This window comes from Falco cherrug, chromosome 3 (assembly GCF_023634085.1).
Source record: "Falco cherrug isolate bFalChe1 chromosome 3, bFalChe1.pri, whole genome shotgun sequence".
NCBI classification, from domain to species: domain Eukaryota; kingdom Metazoa; phylum Chordata; class Aves; order Falconiformes; family Falconidae; genus Falco; species Falco cherrug.
Window position 1 is genome coordinate 110,638,526 of NC_073699.1, and position 14,616 is coordinate 110,653,141.

At 45.5% G+C, this 14,616-nt stretch overlaps 1 protein-coding gene and 1 long non-coding RNA gene across 34 annotated transcripts in view; one reads left to right on the plus strand and one right to left on the minus strand.

Annotated features, from left to right (window-relative positions):
• EIF4G3 (eukaryotic translation initiation factor 4 gamma 3) overlaps positions 1 to 7,036 on the plus strand; it is a 148,313-nt gene extending 141,277 nt beyond the window's left edge. For all 28 annotated transcript variants that reach the window (XM_055706392.1, XM_055706393.1, XM_055706395.1 and 25 more), the window contains 4 exons: positions 941 to 1,087; positions 2,291 to 2,372; positions 3,814 to 3,960; positions 4,914 to 7,036. In XM_055706392.1, coding sequence (XP_055562367.1) covers positions 941 to 1,087; positions 2,291 to 2,372; positions 3,814 to 3,960; positions 4,914 to 5,095 — 558 coding nt within the window. In that variant the 3' untranslated portion in view covers positions 5,096 to 7,036. The remainder of the gene's footprint in view (positions 1 to 940; positions 1,088 to 2,290; positions 2,373 to 3,813; positions 3,961 to 4,913) is intronic.
• The window catches only part of LOC106631075 (uncharacterized), a 17,142-nt gene continuing 2,526 nt past the window's right edge, over positions 1 to 14,616 (minus strand). The window contains exons 2-5 of one of the 6 annotated variants that reach the window (XR_008731603.1): positions 8,284 to 8,514; positions 7,366 to 7,493; positions 4,073 to 4,229; positions 1 to 781 (exon numbers count right to left, since the gene is read on the minus strand). This is a non-coding gene — a long non-coding RNA (uncharacterized LOC106631075). Of the gene's footprint in view, positions 782 to 2,378; positions 3,179 to 4,072; positions 4,230 to 7,365; positions 8,515 to 10,948; positions 10,983 to 14,616 lie in introns of those variants that run through there. The other 5 variants (XR_008731601.1, XR_008731604.1, XR_008731602.1 and 2 more) reach the window with 5 other exon arrangements.

Consider the following 14,616-nt stretch of genomic DNA (forward strand, 5'->3'; position numbering starts at 1 on the left):
TCAGAGCAAGCACTTGCTTAATGATTTTGGCACACTGGTTTTTGGCCCTACATCCCTTTTGTTCCTCCTTTTCCATCCCATTCTTCTGTACAGCTGCTATGGGATATGGGGTGAAGCATCTCCCTCGCCAAGTTGGGGTTAGATTAATTCAGCACCTCCTTTCTGAAAGGCTAGGACGGACTTGTCCCTTCCTGTCCCAGGTACATGTCTCCCATCAGCTGGCTTCTTGTAAGAGGTCCATCATTGCATCTGCAGGGAATGAACTCGAGAATGAGTTTTGCAGCAAAGACAGACAATCTGCAGAAGGGTCGGAATAAATGGTAGCAATTATTCACTCATCCCACCTTGCTTTATGATCCTGGAGGGTTTCACAACCAAGAGGAACTGGGGCTGATGGGGGTACCTTGCAGCCCTGGCTGGTGGTGCTCCTGAGGAAGAAGCTGGAGGTTTCTCTTTGGAGCACCGAGTGGTCCACTGCTCTGTTTTAGCACTTAAGAAGTGCTGCGCTGCAGGAAATGAAATGGATTACTGAGGCCTGGGGCTTGGTGAGGGGACTGTAGATCCTCTGTCGCGTTTTGCAATGAATTGGGGCGTTAGCTGCAATTTCTTTGAGTGAATGCCAGCTTTGGTAATTGCATTCCAGCTCCCCGTCGTTTCAGTTGAGCAACATGCGCTTTATTTTGTGCTTGCTCGTATTGTGCAGGACTGGAGTTGCTTTGAGATGCCTGGTTGTCTTTGCTGGGTAATGTAGTTCCCACATGTTTGTAAAATGCTTTATAATCTTTGGAACAGAGAAAGTATATAAATCATTGTAATGATAACTCAGTGGTTGAAAGATGCCAGAAAGCAGATTGAAGTGTAGCTTGCTGCCTCAATTTGGTATAATTCAGCATAGGAAAGTATATTTAACTAATTCTCATTATCGCTTCTAATGTTGCAGAAGTTGGACTTCACGGAGTCCGACTGTTCCAGTTCCTCAGAAGCACTTTCAGAGAAAGAACTCTCTGCGGAAGAGCTGAACAAGCAGCTAGAAAAACTCATTGTTGAGGACAAAGCGAATGATGAACAAATCTTTGACTGGGTAGAGGTACAAAGACTGTTTTCACCCTCCCTGTGCACAGCTCATTAACTGCTTTTGTAAATATTTTCTGTTTTAAAGGAGCATCTCTGCAGGCTCCTCCCTAGGCATAGGGTGGTAAGATGATTAGGTCTGTGCAATCAATGCATCGGAAGAATTAAAATCTAAAATATCATCAGTCACATTATTTCATAGTAACCTTTAGGAAGAAAGAATTGTAGCCATGTTAACATACAACTGTGTAACTGCCTTTTAAATATTGTAGACTTTCTGACACTGAATATGCTGCTTCTGGCTGCTTAGTACATTCTAGACCAAGCACGCTGCTACATTCTTGCTTCCCAAAATATAGGATAAAAGCTTTGTGTTGCTTTTTGCACCATGACCTATGCGAATTCTCCCCTGCCCAGCCGCATGCCCTGTCATGGTGCAAAACTGTCCAGGGCAGTCACGGAGGGGACATGTACCTTTTCCAGTGCATTGGGCCAGGCACTGTAAGAGAAAATAAAGAAAAAGGAAAAAAAAAAAGAGGCCGTGTCAACCCACTGATCTTTTGCCCTCTTGTCTCTGACTGCATCCTTCAAGCCAGATATTTAATCTAGTGTCTGAAATTATACCCAGCCTGATTCATTTAGATCTGTGCTTACAGCTAAATCTTGGTCAGCTTCATTTATTTCTGTTGCTAGAGCAAAAGTGTTAGAAATGCCATTTTTTCTTCTGCCGTTAGGGAAGTTGAGAGTGGAACAAAAGCAGCACTGAAAATCTGGGGACACCCATAGGCTCTTTGTAGTCTTGGACAAGTTACATAGCCATTCTCTGAATTTCTTCTACAAAGCAAATTCTACAAAGAAATCTCCACCCAAGGAGCATGCTGTAAAATTTCTTGAAAAAGCCCAAAACTCTTAGAAAATGTCTAAGGGCATTGCAAAAGCCAAGTGTGGTTGGGTTGGTTTGTTTCTCAAGACAAATGACTAGTTGTGAGAGTAGTTAAATGGTGAATCGATCGCATGAGAACTGTTGTTGGGTGTTGAACTACCTGAGCTAGTTTCAAGGAGTGGGGAAGCTGAGTATTTGCAGAGGGCTGAGCTGGATTTCTGCTGCAGCAGCTTTTGCTGTACTTGAACTCGCTGCCAGATTCAGTGGTGGAGTTTGGAAGCAGTTGCTTTCACACAGCAGCGTGTTTTTAACCGGTCCATTTACTCTTGATTTCAGGCTAATCTAGATGAAAGCCAGATGAGTTCACCTACATTCCTTAGAGCTTTAATGACAGCAGTTTGTAAAGCAGCTATTATAGGTGAGTAACTTGCAATGTAAACACCACACAAACCAAATGTATAAAGAATTATTTCATATTTTTCAGGTTTATATCGCTTTTCCCTCCCCCAAGGCTATATTTTATCACACACTAAGACACTTGCCCTGCAAAAAGGATGTCCGTTCCCCCTGCAACAGCCAGGCACTTTGCCAGTTACGGTGTTCTCCAGGCCCTAGTGCGTCCCACTGACCTTGCGTGAGCAGACGCTTTGGACTGAGTAATGCCAGATTGTTCGTTGGTTTTTTTTTTTTTTTTTCTCTAGTGACGGTGGAAATGCGCTAGACGTTATTAAGATAATTAGCATTTCCACTCCCATGTCAGCAAGTATGCGTGGGTGCTCTACCATCGCAGGTTGCCACGTGCAAGTTGGAAGAGTGGGTTGCAGAAGAGAAGCCAGCCTGCATCTCTGTCTTGTTAATAGTTTTATGTCCAAAGTTGCAGTTTTGGAAAGACAGTTCATGTGGATTACTTGAATGTAGGGCAGTCGTCTGGAAATGGAGGAAAGGGTGGGTTCCCAAGTCAGATGTGTGAGCCTCCGGCCCTCAGGGGGGCTTGAGTAAAGCATTGCAGCCAGAAACATCTGGTCAGCTCACTTTGTTTTCTTTAATTTTACTGTTGGCATCTGGCAAGGCAAAAAATTGCGCTTGTAAAGCAGTTGGTTCTGCTCTTAGCTGTAAAAGTCACGCTGCTTGGTGGAGAGAATGGTCTGAACTTCATCTTGTTGGGAGGGGAAAGGCAGCCCAGCTCCTTTCTTCTCCCTGAGTACGGAACCTTTCTGATGCCACCTAGTGTCAATGGCGAAACGACACAGGATTTGATTACAAATGTTTAAGGGTTCCCTGATGTGTATCAGGAACATCATCTTACTGTTTACGTTTTGACCTTGCTTCTAACCGGGGGGTGGGGGTCCTTACTTAGTTAAAAGCTACTGAATAATTTATCTATGCTGCTGATGGACTGCTTATGCATATTTTTCCTACATTCCTGACTTGCTATGTCATTTCCAGTTTATGATTCTGTTTCTGCCTTTTTTTTTGGGGGGGGGGGAGATACAATTTTCTAAAAACCTTCTATATAACTGAAATTTCAGCCCTAGCCACTGTACACACTTTGGGCATCCAGTTGCCTGTGGAAACACAACAATTTGCTCCGCAAAGGTTGTAATTCTGCATATGTCAGCAGGCTGGTTAGGGCCAGGGTTGCTGCTGGTACTGGTTGAATTTGGGGAACTGGAAGAACCAAGTCTTCCAAAAAAAGCCATTGATCAGAAATACTTCCTGTTGTCTCTCATCCTCTTTTCTCCCCAAGCAAACCTCTATCTGTGATTTCCTTGTGATTTTTTGAATAAATAAAGGTGATAAAAGATCCACCCCTGCTGCTGTGTACTAAAGCTGATCCTGGTTGTTTCTCTTCCCTGCAGCGGACTCTTCTAGCTTCCGTGTGGACACTGCTGTTATCAAACAGCGAGTGCCGATCTTACTCAAGTACCTAGACTCAGACACAGAGAAGGAACTTCAAGCACTTTATGCACTACAAGCATCAATAGTAAAACTTGATCAGCCTCCTAGTAAGTATTGCCTCTGTGCTGGGGATTTGAACCCTGACAGTATAAAGAAAGGTGGTTCCTGCAAGAGTGAAATTTAGTGGTAGAGACTGGAAGAGCATGTGCTTTTCCTTACCTTTGTACGTAACAGATGAGAGAAAACAGCGTACAGTGGTTCCTGCTTGTCCAGATTCCAGCTGTTAGAGCAGTGCAAGTCCCCATATCCTTGGCCAGAGACTGAGTCTTCTCTTGGTTGCTCCTGTAAGCCGCTATGCAGCAGGAAGGACAAACCCCTGTTGATAAAAAGAACAGTTAAAAATAATCTATTGAGTTTACAGTACCTAGACACATGGGAGCATTGGACGTTGTAATTGCATTGCTGCACCACAGGTGTCAGTGGACTTGGAGGGGATAAAATGAGTGGGGCAACTGATGAGTCTTGTCCCAGAGACACTGCAGAAAACTGTTGTTGGAAGAGGCGAGGGAGTTGCCAGAAAAACAGGGATTCCCGGGGAGTCTGCAGCACACAGTTGGAGAGTGCCCAAAAAGATATGACTTGACCATCCTTAGCTTTAGGGTGCTAGTCATTCATTATCCCTCCCACTGAGCTGCAAAAATTAGGTGTTGGAGAGGAGCCAGGCTGCCAGGTTGCGTGGTCCAGCGAGAGGAGGATGAGCTGCTGTGGATTCTGCTTGCTGGCCAATCTCTAAATAATACGTTCCCATGGCTGCTTTCCCAGCTTTCCCTTTTCTGCGAGCATGTGTTATCCGATGGCATCAGAGGGACCTGTTTTCCCTCTCACCTGTGTGTAACCAGCCAGGAAGCAGTAACTCAGTAACAGACCTTCCTTTTCCTTGTATCTGCATCTCTTGCATTAAAGGTCACGTTAATCCCCTTATCCATAACTGCGTCTTTGTCTGCTGACTTAAACTGCACAGTGCTAACAGATGTTCTCTCCCATGATTCCATTATTGCAGATTTGTTGCGGATGTTTTTTGATTGCCTGTATGATGAGGAGGTAATATCAGAGGATGCCTTCTACAAGTGGGAAAGCAGCAAGGACCCAGCAGAGCAGAACGGGAAAGGAGTAGCGCTAAAATCTGTCACAGCATTCTTCACGTGGCTACGGGAGGCCGAAGAAGAATCGGAGGATAATTAAAACTTAAAATACAGAGAAAAAAAAAAGAAACAATTTAAGTATTTTTTTAAAAAGTTTCACGTCTTCGCCAATCACAGTGCAGCAAGGCCAATTCTCGCGCAGACCCCCCCTTCCCCCACACATGCACGAGTGGGAGAGGTAAAAATAGATAAACACAAAGGTGATCATTGAGGAAAAAAGGTACTTGAAAAAAAAGTAAACTTCAAACCTGAGGGCGGGAGCACTAAACCAAAATACATGTATTATTTATAGAAAATATTTTCTGTTTTAATCTTTTTTTTTTCTTTTAAACAAGGACTCATACTTACAAAAACACAAAGCAAAACAAATCTGTTTAGGAAAAAAAAGAAGTTTAAAACTTTTAATTTATTAAAGGACTGCAAATGCCAGTGTAATTTTTAAATTTGCAGTTTCTGTAAACAAATTGTATAATAGAACAAAAGCAGAGAAATAAATTTCCCTCCCCTTCATATGCACCTCAGTTTTGTTTCAAAGCATGATAAATAGACAAAACTTTCAAGGGGGTTGGGGTAAGCTAGGTGAGGAAGAGATCAATTTTTTTCTTTTTAATTGTCATCAGATTTTTTCTGCCTGCCTCTCAGCTTGCTTCAGAAATTTAAAAAGAAAATAGTAATCAAAACTTACATAACCTTGGAACGGAAGGAAATGCATTTGAGAAAACCGCTGCGGACCAGAGTGCTCCGAAAATAACTCATTCAAAACAGTGCTACCCTGGGGAAAAAGTACTAGTGATACTTTCAGAACCTTTAGAGCAACTTTAAGGCTTGTAAATACATAGAACAAATATTTAAAAAAAAAAAAAAAAAAAAAAGAAAAAAAGAAATTGACTCAATACTATTTCTTTTCACTTTCAAAATATAAAGAACAAAATAAAGACAAACATTGCAAGTTTAAAAGAAAGTAAAACGACTTCTCCTTTTGACAGCTGCTGAATGTGTGCACCATCTCTGAGCGGTGCTGGCTTCCTTTTCATTGTGTAGATCCTCGGTTCCAAATTGTGTACATATAGTGTGTGTATGTATGTGTGTCTACCAAAAAAAAAAGAGGGGTGAGAGCAATTGTTGCAAAAAAAAAAAAAAAGGGGGGGGGGGTTGGGGTTGCTGCTTGGGAGACCTTTTCTGCAGAGAGAACTTAATGGCCAAGGAGCAGCTGGCTGGGCTGCTGTACCATGTAGGTGTGTTTGGTCAGGCTGGGAGATGACCCCGGGGGCAGTTGGTGCCCGATCCCAGCTCCTTTTTTTTCCAGCTGTGCAGCTGCAATGTCTCTCATGTGACTTGGATCAGTGGCATCATCCTGGGGACTGGGGACCCTGGTAGCTCTGGAGGTAGCAGCCGCTCAAGCAGAGAAGCGACATCCCTTCACCGCGGCTTGCGTGTCCGTTGCTGCCCAGCTTCTGCTGCCACTGCCCTTTGCATCTGCCGGTTGCCTTGCTGTGCCTAAGGAACCCAAAGACGGGTAGAAAAAAAAAGCGCCCAACACGAGTTAAGAGGTGGAACAAGCATTGTGGTGCTCTTCCCAGCTCTGCCCGTCCTGTGGTGGCGTCTGAAGTCCGAGTGGAGTCTGGGTACAGATGAACAGCAGTCACTTTGCAGTTGCAGTTCAGAGCACGTGTTTTCTGTGTACCCAAAGGGACCTCGGCCGCGCCTCGATGCCACGCAGTCCTCCAAACTGAGCTGCTGCTGAGTACATTAAGTCTCTTGTGTGTCTCTCTTCAACAACCAAAGATGACCTGCTGGCTCTCACTGTGAAGAAGCATCTACCATAACACATTCTGCAAAGTTTGTGAAGCCCTGAAATGTAGTTTGTGAACTGTGGTCCGTGGACCACGAGTAACCTGTGGAGCATTTGCTGGTGGTCTGTGCAGCACTAGCTGCTCACATGATGCTGTCTTTTTCTTTCCAGCTGCTAAATCACTTTTTTTTTAAAAAAAAAAAAAAAAAAAAAAAGGAAAAACAAACAAAACAAAAAAAGGCTACAAATACATTACATACTTTCCTAATCTTTTACATGTAAACAATTGCTGTACTTGCATAAGGATGTTATTTGATCACCAGGGGGAAGGGAGGAGGGAGCCTGGTTGTGGCTGGAGGGGAGATGTCCCTGAGACATTTTCCCTGTTAACGTGTTCCACGCCATGAATCTGAGCTAGAGAATCCATGGCCTAAAACACTACAGCATTGTTTGGGGGTTTTTTTTAGTAACAATAAAACACTTTTCTCTGAGATTTTGTTTAAAAAAAAAATTCTCACCCTTACTATATGCATATGTATGTATCTGTATGACATCCAGCAACTCCTCGTCCTCTTCCCCTCCTGGCCTTGCAGTTGGGCCCAGCAGTTTTGGTGACAGGCACTCTCAAGATCTCAGAAAGGCTCATCTGCATGGAAAAACCCACGCAGTGAGTCTCAAGGTCTGCGCGTTAAACTTCTGCAGAAGGTTGTGTTGGTTCTCTTCTTGCAAAAGTAATTTCTGAGCGGGAACATGAGTGGGTACATGATGGTTTGTAGCAGTTACATAGTTGAATTAAACAGATGTGAGTTTGTATGTAAATGAGGCCAAATATTTGCCAAGTCAGTGTGTGCACCTGATGAATTTCTTCTGAGGATGGGCAGTGTCAGGCCCTGGCTGGGAACATGAGTGTTGCGGCAGCAGAGCCATGTGGCGCAAGGACTGTGATTTATTTATTGATTGCCTTGAATCGGAAAGGAAGAAGTTGCTGCAGAGCCTTTGAACAGCCATGTGAATCAGAGTGTGTCAGGGCAGAAAAATTTGTTTGGGGAGCTTGAATCTTTTGGCTGAAAGAGTTGGAAAACTACTGGCTGGAGGGAATGGGAATGGTGAGTGTGTGGTAGAGGAGAGATGAGAAAGTCTCTCCTCCTTGTTTAAGCCTTTAACATTAAATGTTTCAAGGGTGTGAGGACTTGCCCTGTTAGTGTCCTACAAATGCCAGGAAGGGAGTTCACAGAGGTTTTAAGTTGGTGGGTGTTTGGTTTGGTTTTTTGTTGGGGATGGTGGTTTTTTTTCAGAATTACCCAAAGGTTCTGAAAAGGTGGTTTTGCACTAGGCAAGCTGTGTCTTTTCTGAAGCTAGATCAGTTAAGCTGCATGTGGAGCACTGCGAGCAGTTTATGCATGAGATCTTGAGGTCTCCAGCTGTGGTTGTGTTACCTTGAGGTTCAGCTTCCCACAAACGTCACCGCAAGGAGCATATCTGACACCAGTCTCGGACCAAAACTCTGCTCCCCTCCTGCTGTTTGCTCTGTGCCACTTGCTGCTGGTAATGGTACTGAGCTGTGGTTGCTTTTCAGTTGGCTTCGAGATCAGCACAGGTTTGCAGGCTGTTGTAGCTCCTCAGGATGTGGCCCGTGGTCCCAGAAGATCTTTGCAGCACGTCTCCTCCTGAGTGGTATTAAAATACAAAAAACTAAGAGAGACATGAAACAGAAAAAGGGGATAATCAATTAAAAGATTCCTGTGGGAATGTGATTTGTGGGAGCCTCGTTTTATGTGAGGAGAGGTGAGCTGTGGTTACTCCTACCGAATACTACAGCAAAATCTAAACGGGGAAGACAGCAAATTTTCACCAAGGATACTAACGGTTTTGAGTATGTTGGGGTTTTGGTGGGGTTTTTTTCCTCCCTGTAAGGCATTTAAACACATTTTCTGGGCAGGCTCATGAATGTGGCAGGGAGCTAATGCAGCTTGGCAGGAAGGAGCTATATTAGAAGCCATTTCCACTGCTGGGAGCCCTTCTTGTGCTGAGGCAGTGCACACTATCAAACGCATGGGCAAGGAGCAGCAAGTGCATCACTTACACCCATTTCTCTGTATTGCTGAAAACATCCCCAAACTTGAAGCAGTCAAGCAGCAAATTTCCAGGCCAGGTGTCTGCCTAAGGCTGGTTTCTTTCTAGGAAAGTGTTTTCAGAAAGGGATTGGCCATTTCTGTGAGTGAGGTCAGGGAATACACCGACACCAGACGTTGCCCTCTGTCTGCTTGTGTTAATGTGTTCAGGTTTTAACCGTATTTTCTCAGGAAACCTCGAGTGCAGGAGCAGGCCTTGGTGTGTGGAAAAATCTTTTGCCTGGGATCAGCCCTCCCTGGGGCAGGAGCTGGTAGCCAAAGAGGCCATGCGGCAGGAGAGGCTTGGGAGAAGGGATTCCTCTGCAGAGATGGTTTTTAGTGTGCACAAGGCGGGTTTAAGCCAGTAGTAAGTTACACTGGTCTTTGCTGCATTTCTGCGACCCACAGAGCTTTCTGTTCCAACCCTATAGACCATTTTTTCTGATGAAGGAGAAACAAGGCCTCTAAAAAAGTCCCATTAACTCGCTGAGCATCCTGAAAATGTTTAAAACCAGTTGCAGATGTCAGCATCTCATTGCCAAAGGGGCGGCTGTGCTTGTTCCTGCTGTGTTTCATTCCAGCATGAGTCATTTTTACAGACGGAGGGACCTGAAGCTGGTTGCCTTGTCAGAAGCATTCGTTGTGGAGCAAAGAAGCTATTACAGCCATGCCCCTGGCACTACTCACTTGATTTGTTTCACAGATGTGAGAGGGTTTAGCTTTGGGGGCAGTAAGCTCAGAATCAGACCCTCCTAGAATACTTGGATCCAGCACCCTTGGCCTTGAGGTGCTGAACTGCCTTCTGGCAAGTTGCCTGTTGGCCGCAGGTCAGGGGCGAGATGCCACGTGGTAGGAGTTGGGTCAGGGCTGCCGTGCGCTACGTGGGGATGAAGCCATCAGATGTTTGGGCTGGCAAGTGCCCTGAGCTTCCGCTGTATGCAGTTGGTCTGGCAGGGAGAGCTTGGCCTTTCTGCTCTTTGGAAGATGCTGGCCCTCTGCTGCTGCTACCTGATCCTAGGCAAGTGGTGCAGCATCTCCAGCCAAGCAGCGTCAGCAGGAGCGTGAGCTCTTCACATGCCGCTTTTCTTTTAATGAGGTGCCAACCTGGAGGCTTGCATGAGACACTGCACGCCGATAGAAACTCCAAGCAACAGTTTGATGTAGCCTGGGGGCCATGTGCAAGCTGCAACAACCATAGGATGGAGCTTGGGGATGAGGCGGCTTCAGCCCAGAGGGTCCTGCTTGGCTGCCTGTCTCCCAGCCCAGCTCTGTGGATAGATAACCGATGAGGAGCCATTGCAGGAAACCCATGGTGATTGGCAAGGAGCTGCAGCAACAGATTGATCAACCCACTTGGCTTCCAGCAGTGTGACCAAATCCCTGCTGATATCTAAAGAAACTTAAAGCTGTCTACCCTTGTGTTTTCCAAGGTGCTCTGCTTGCCACCTTTGGTAACCACCATGGAACTGTGGTTTGCTGAAATAACTGCAGCTTATTTAAATGCTGCTGTAGGGATGCCTGGACTGTGATCCATGGAAAGCTTTGGTCATGTGGCACCAGTTTCTCTTCCTCTTTTCCAGCTGCTAAATTGCACTGAAATGGCAACAGAAATAAAACTAGCTCCCCCTCCATTCAGTACTTTCCAAAGGGAATTTGTCCAGGCATGCAGTTGCTGTCCCAGCTGCAGGGATGGTTGTGCTGTGGTTACAAATTGGAAAGAGGAGACTGGGCTCGGGGAAGACAATCGATGCTTTCAGTTAGGAAATCTTTGTGTTACTGAGTGAGCAAAGAGAATGGTAAAGCCTGGCTTTTGCATGCTTGGTTGTCCTGTTGCAGTCCCCTGCAAGGGTTAATGGCAAATGCTGTCATGAAGCAGAGTTTTAGTAAGCTGGCAGTGTACAGAGCATTAGAGAATGTGGAGCAGAGCACTGTTAGAAGTGGTTTATCACAGCATGGCAAAGGACAGCTGGAAGGGAGCTGAGAAGATCACCTCAGTGAATGCCACCAGTACCTTCGGGTCTCACCTGTAAAGTAAAATCAGTCATTACACTGTTGCAGAATAAGCTGCTCTGAAATAATGCCCAGTGCAGATACTCTGTGCCATTAAAGACTGCCTAAAGCGAATAATCTGTCAGTCCCAGCCACCTCCTGTTTGTGTGCAAGTGTGCTGGGAAGAAACAGTGTACTTCACCAAAAACAGCTGGTGTGAGAAGGGAGCGGGTGCTCGGTCTCTTCAGCACTCCGCAGGGTTGCAGCACCACCACGGTGTGGATTCATGGTGATCAGTGCAGTGCATGGCTCTGTTCTCCTGCTGCACAGCCCTGCTTTGGGTGTTCTCATACACAGTCATCGTCAAATGCTAGAAATTTCACACGCCTTCTCTGCAGAACGGAAGGCAAGGGTTTTACCTGTCCTCCAAGGAAACACATCTGACTCTTCAGGCCTCCTCCAACATCACAAGGTGGATATTTTGAGCAGGAGCCTGAGCCATGGCTGACACGTCTCAAAGAAAAGCCAGCCAACAGGATTTCCAACAGATAGACGAGCCAGCCAGCACTAGAGCTGACCTTACACTTCAAGCAAGAGCCATCGCCAAAAATCCTTTAAATTCCTGCTCGACCTGAAGGTTGTCTGTCTTCCCAGCAAGGCTCACTGGCATGGCACTGCTGTCTTACGGCTGCAGGACTGGTGCAGAGGCCAGAGGCCAGCCAGGCTGCTGACCGCATTGAGCATGCCACTGATCACAGGGGCTTACAGTGCACGCACAGCTGCCAAAATGAACTTGTGAGGCTGCAAAAGCATCCCAGCTGGGCGGTGTGACAGTAATGTTATTACCTGCCCGGGCGAGGGGAGCGGCTGCTGCGTGCTTTGTGCTGCAGCCTGTTATTTACCAGCTTTAACCTGAAATGGTGTTTGGCTCGGAGAGCAAGAGAATTTAGCACATTCTCACTGCCAGATGTTAACTGCAGGGACATGCGGCTGTTGGGAGAGGTGTGTTGTCCCAGTGTGAAACGCTGAGCTGGTGGACTTCAGCTTCTCCTTGCTTAGAGAAGCTATCATTTCCACTTGCCTGCATTGGGTAAAATAAATCTTTACTGGAATGCCAAAAGTGCTGTAGAAGAATCACAACTTCCAGCCACTGGTCTCCCAGTGACGACAGCATCTGCCTCGTTAGCAATAAGGATCTATTTCAGATCAGTGTCTCTAGAAAAGCAGCAGCCTGTGGAAGCTGCTTGGTCCGCAACATTTTCCTGCTCCAAATTTCTGTCAGCTCCAGTTGCATTTCTGTCATAATTTGCTCCAGAATGAAGCAGACTTTGGTATATTTAAACATATTTTTATTCACTTGCTAGGAACCGACATAAAAATGGATTGGTGGGTTTGAGAGCACGCAGATAAATGGGATACTGGGAAAAGGGGAAGTGGTTTGAAAAGATAAACTTAACCAGGTTAGCCTTGAGGGGTAGGGTTAGAGGAGCAGCAACAGAGATCATCTGGGAGGTGGTATAGGGTGACTCTGGGAAAAGCATGGAGAACAAATTCTTAGGAAGCTGATACTGAATGAAGAGATCAAAGGTGATGCCTGGAAGGCCACAAAGTGGCAGGCAATATGCATTTTTGAGTTGAAAGCAGAAAAGGAGTGATTTTTGCACAGAATTATAGGAACTACAGGGCTGACAGCAAGGCTGCTGCTGAAAAAAAGTAAGTATGAATTAGAAGAGCACTGTAAGTTGTTCCAGTGATCGTTAGACATGTGTCTTTGGTAAAGTGAACCAGCAACAAAGTGGAAAATGGCAGTTAAAGGACATCACCTCATCTCTTCCAGAAGTCCATGTTTCTAACAGAGATGTAAAAAGGAAAAAAAAAAAAACCAGAAGCCAAAAGCAGCTCAAGTATAAAGACATAAGTTGTGTGGGGGACTGCGGGAAGGGTGACACTGCTGCCTTTACCACTTCATACTTGTGTACTGCAGGCACAGAAAGTCCCCTAGAAGTTTGTGTGCAGCTCTACAAGTGGGAAGTGGGAGACCCACATTAATTAAATGTTTTGGTTCCATGGTGGTTATGGGATAGTTGAACTTGGAACCAGGTCAAGCTGAAAACAGCAGCAACTGTCCCCTCATGGCCCAGCTCTCCCACGGCTGAACAGAAGCTTCAAGGCAGAAGAGCAAGGGTGCTGCTCCAGTGATCCCATTAAACCAAAATAATCCCCCATGGATACATGTTCAGGGATAGTCACACCTAAATGTAAGAAGCTTCTCAGGGAATACTTGATTTGATTTTCAAAGCACAAGAAGCTGAAGAAGCAGCAGCAGCAGGATGTGAAGCTTTAGGGATGAAAGAGCGAAGCAACAGGAAGGAGCTCCCCAGCCTGCTGGCCGCTAGACATGGGATGACATGGAAAACGGCTCATATTTTCCCTGATCCAGGTGGACTGAGGGCCAAAACTGTATTAGAAGGCTTTCTAGAACAAATGCAAAGGTTGAGGTAAAAATGGAAAAGCAAAACGTTCTCCAAAAACTTGGAGTGACAATTCCAGAGGCAAGGCATAATATAATCAGCCGAAGTTTGGAGCTGCAGGCCAATATTAAAACAGAACTTGGTGATAAAGACCGCTCACTCAGCGAGAAGGATCAAGAACATATCTGCAGAAGCTGATTTCAGAATATGAGATGCGCAGTGTGACAAAGGTAATAATCCTTTTGTGTTTTGCGGCAGGTAGCTCTTAAGCAACACAGGAGCAGTGGTTATTAAATAAAAAGCATTCACTTTAAGTAAAAAATGTCAAAATCAGGAAAATACAAGTCAGTGTAGGGTACAAAAGTTAAACAGGGTAGCCCCTGGAATGGTGCTTCTGTGATCAAATGTATTTTAAATGAAGCACAACAGGTTTCATGTTTCTAGCAGAAGAACAAGAACACGTGGCGTGGTTCTGGATACAGAGTGGAAACGGTAAATCTCTTGCCATGTAAATCATACAGCTTCTACTTGGGAACAATAACAGTAAGTCTAAATGATCGGGTTTAAACTGCAAGCTGCACTGTACAGTCAAAACCCAAAGCTGTAGGCAAATATGTAAAAGCTGTAGGGCTGCAGAAAGATGTAATCAAATTGAATGGTTTGGCGGGGGGGGGGGGGGGGGGGCGGAAAAATCCACGAACCACTTGGAATCCTACTAGTGCATGGCACCTGGGAGGGCAGGAAAGGTGCTGAAAATGCTTAGTACTTACTAAAAGTACTTGATGATGATGATAGTGCTCTGCACAATCACAGATTAACTGTGACAGCAAGCCCCATGCTGAAGTAAGACTCCATGGCAATGAATTTCCTTGTCCTGCACCATTCTTTCCTCCTGTGCTGGGTCACCATTTCCCACAACTTTGCTCCTGTCACTTGTCACACACAGTGTGCAGTGGTGAGGGAACAGGGAGGAGGACACAAATGACACACGCCTGACCAAAAAACAGGGCAGAGGAGATGGAGCAGCAGGATGCAGCTGCCTTCCGCAGACGTGGTATTTTCGCAAGAGCCCACCATGGTCAGGCAGGCATTTAGCTGTTGAGGAATGTGCAGGGCCAGCAGCTCCCCTCTGGGGTGGATTTTGAGATAAAAAATGGGGAAGGAGACAACAAAAGCTTTTCTCCACTTCCATCTCAGT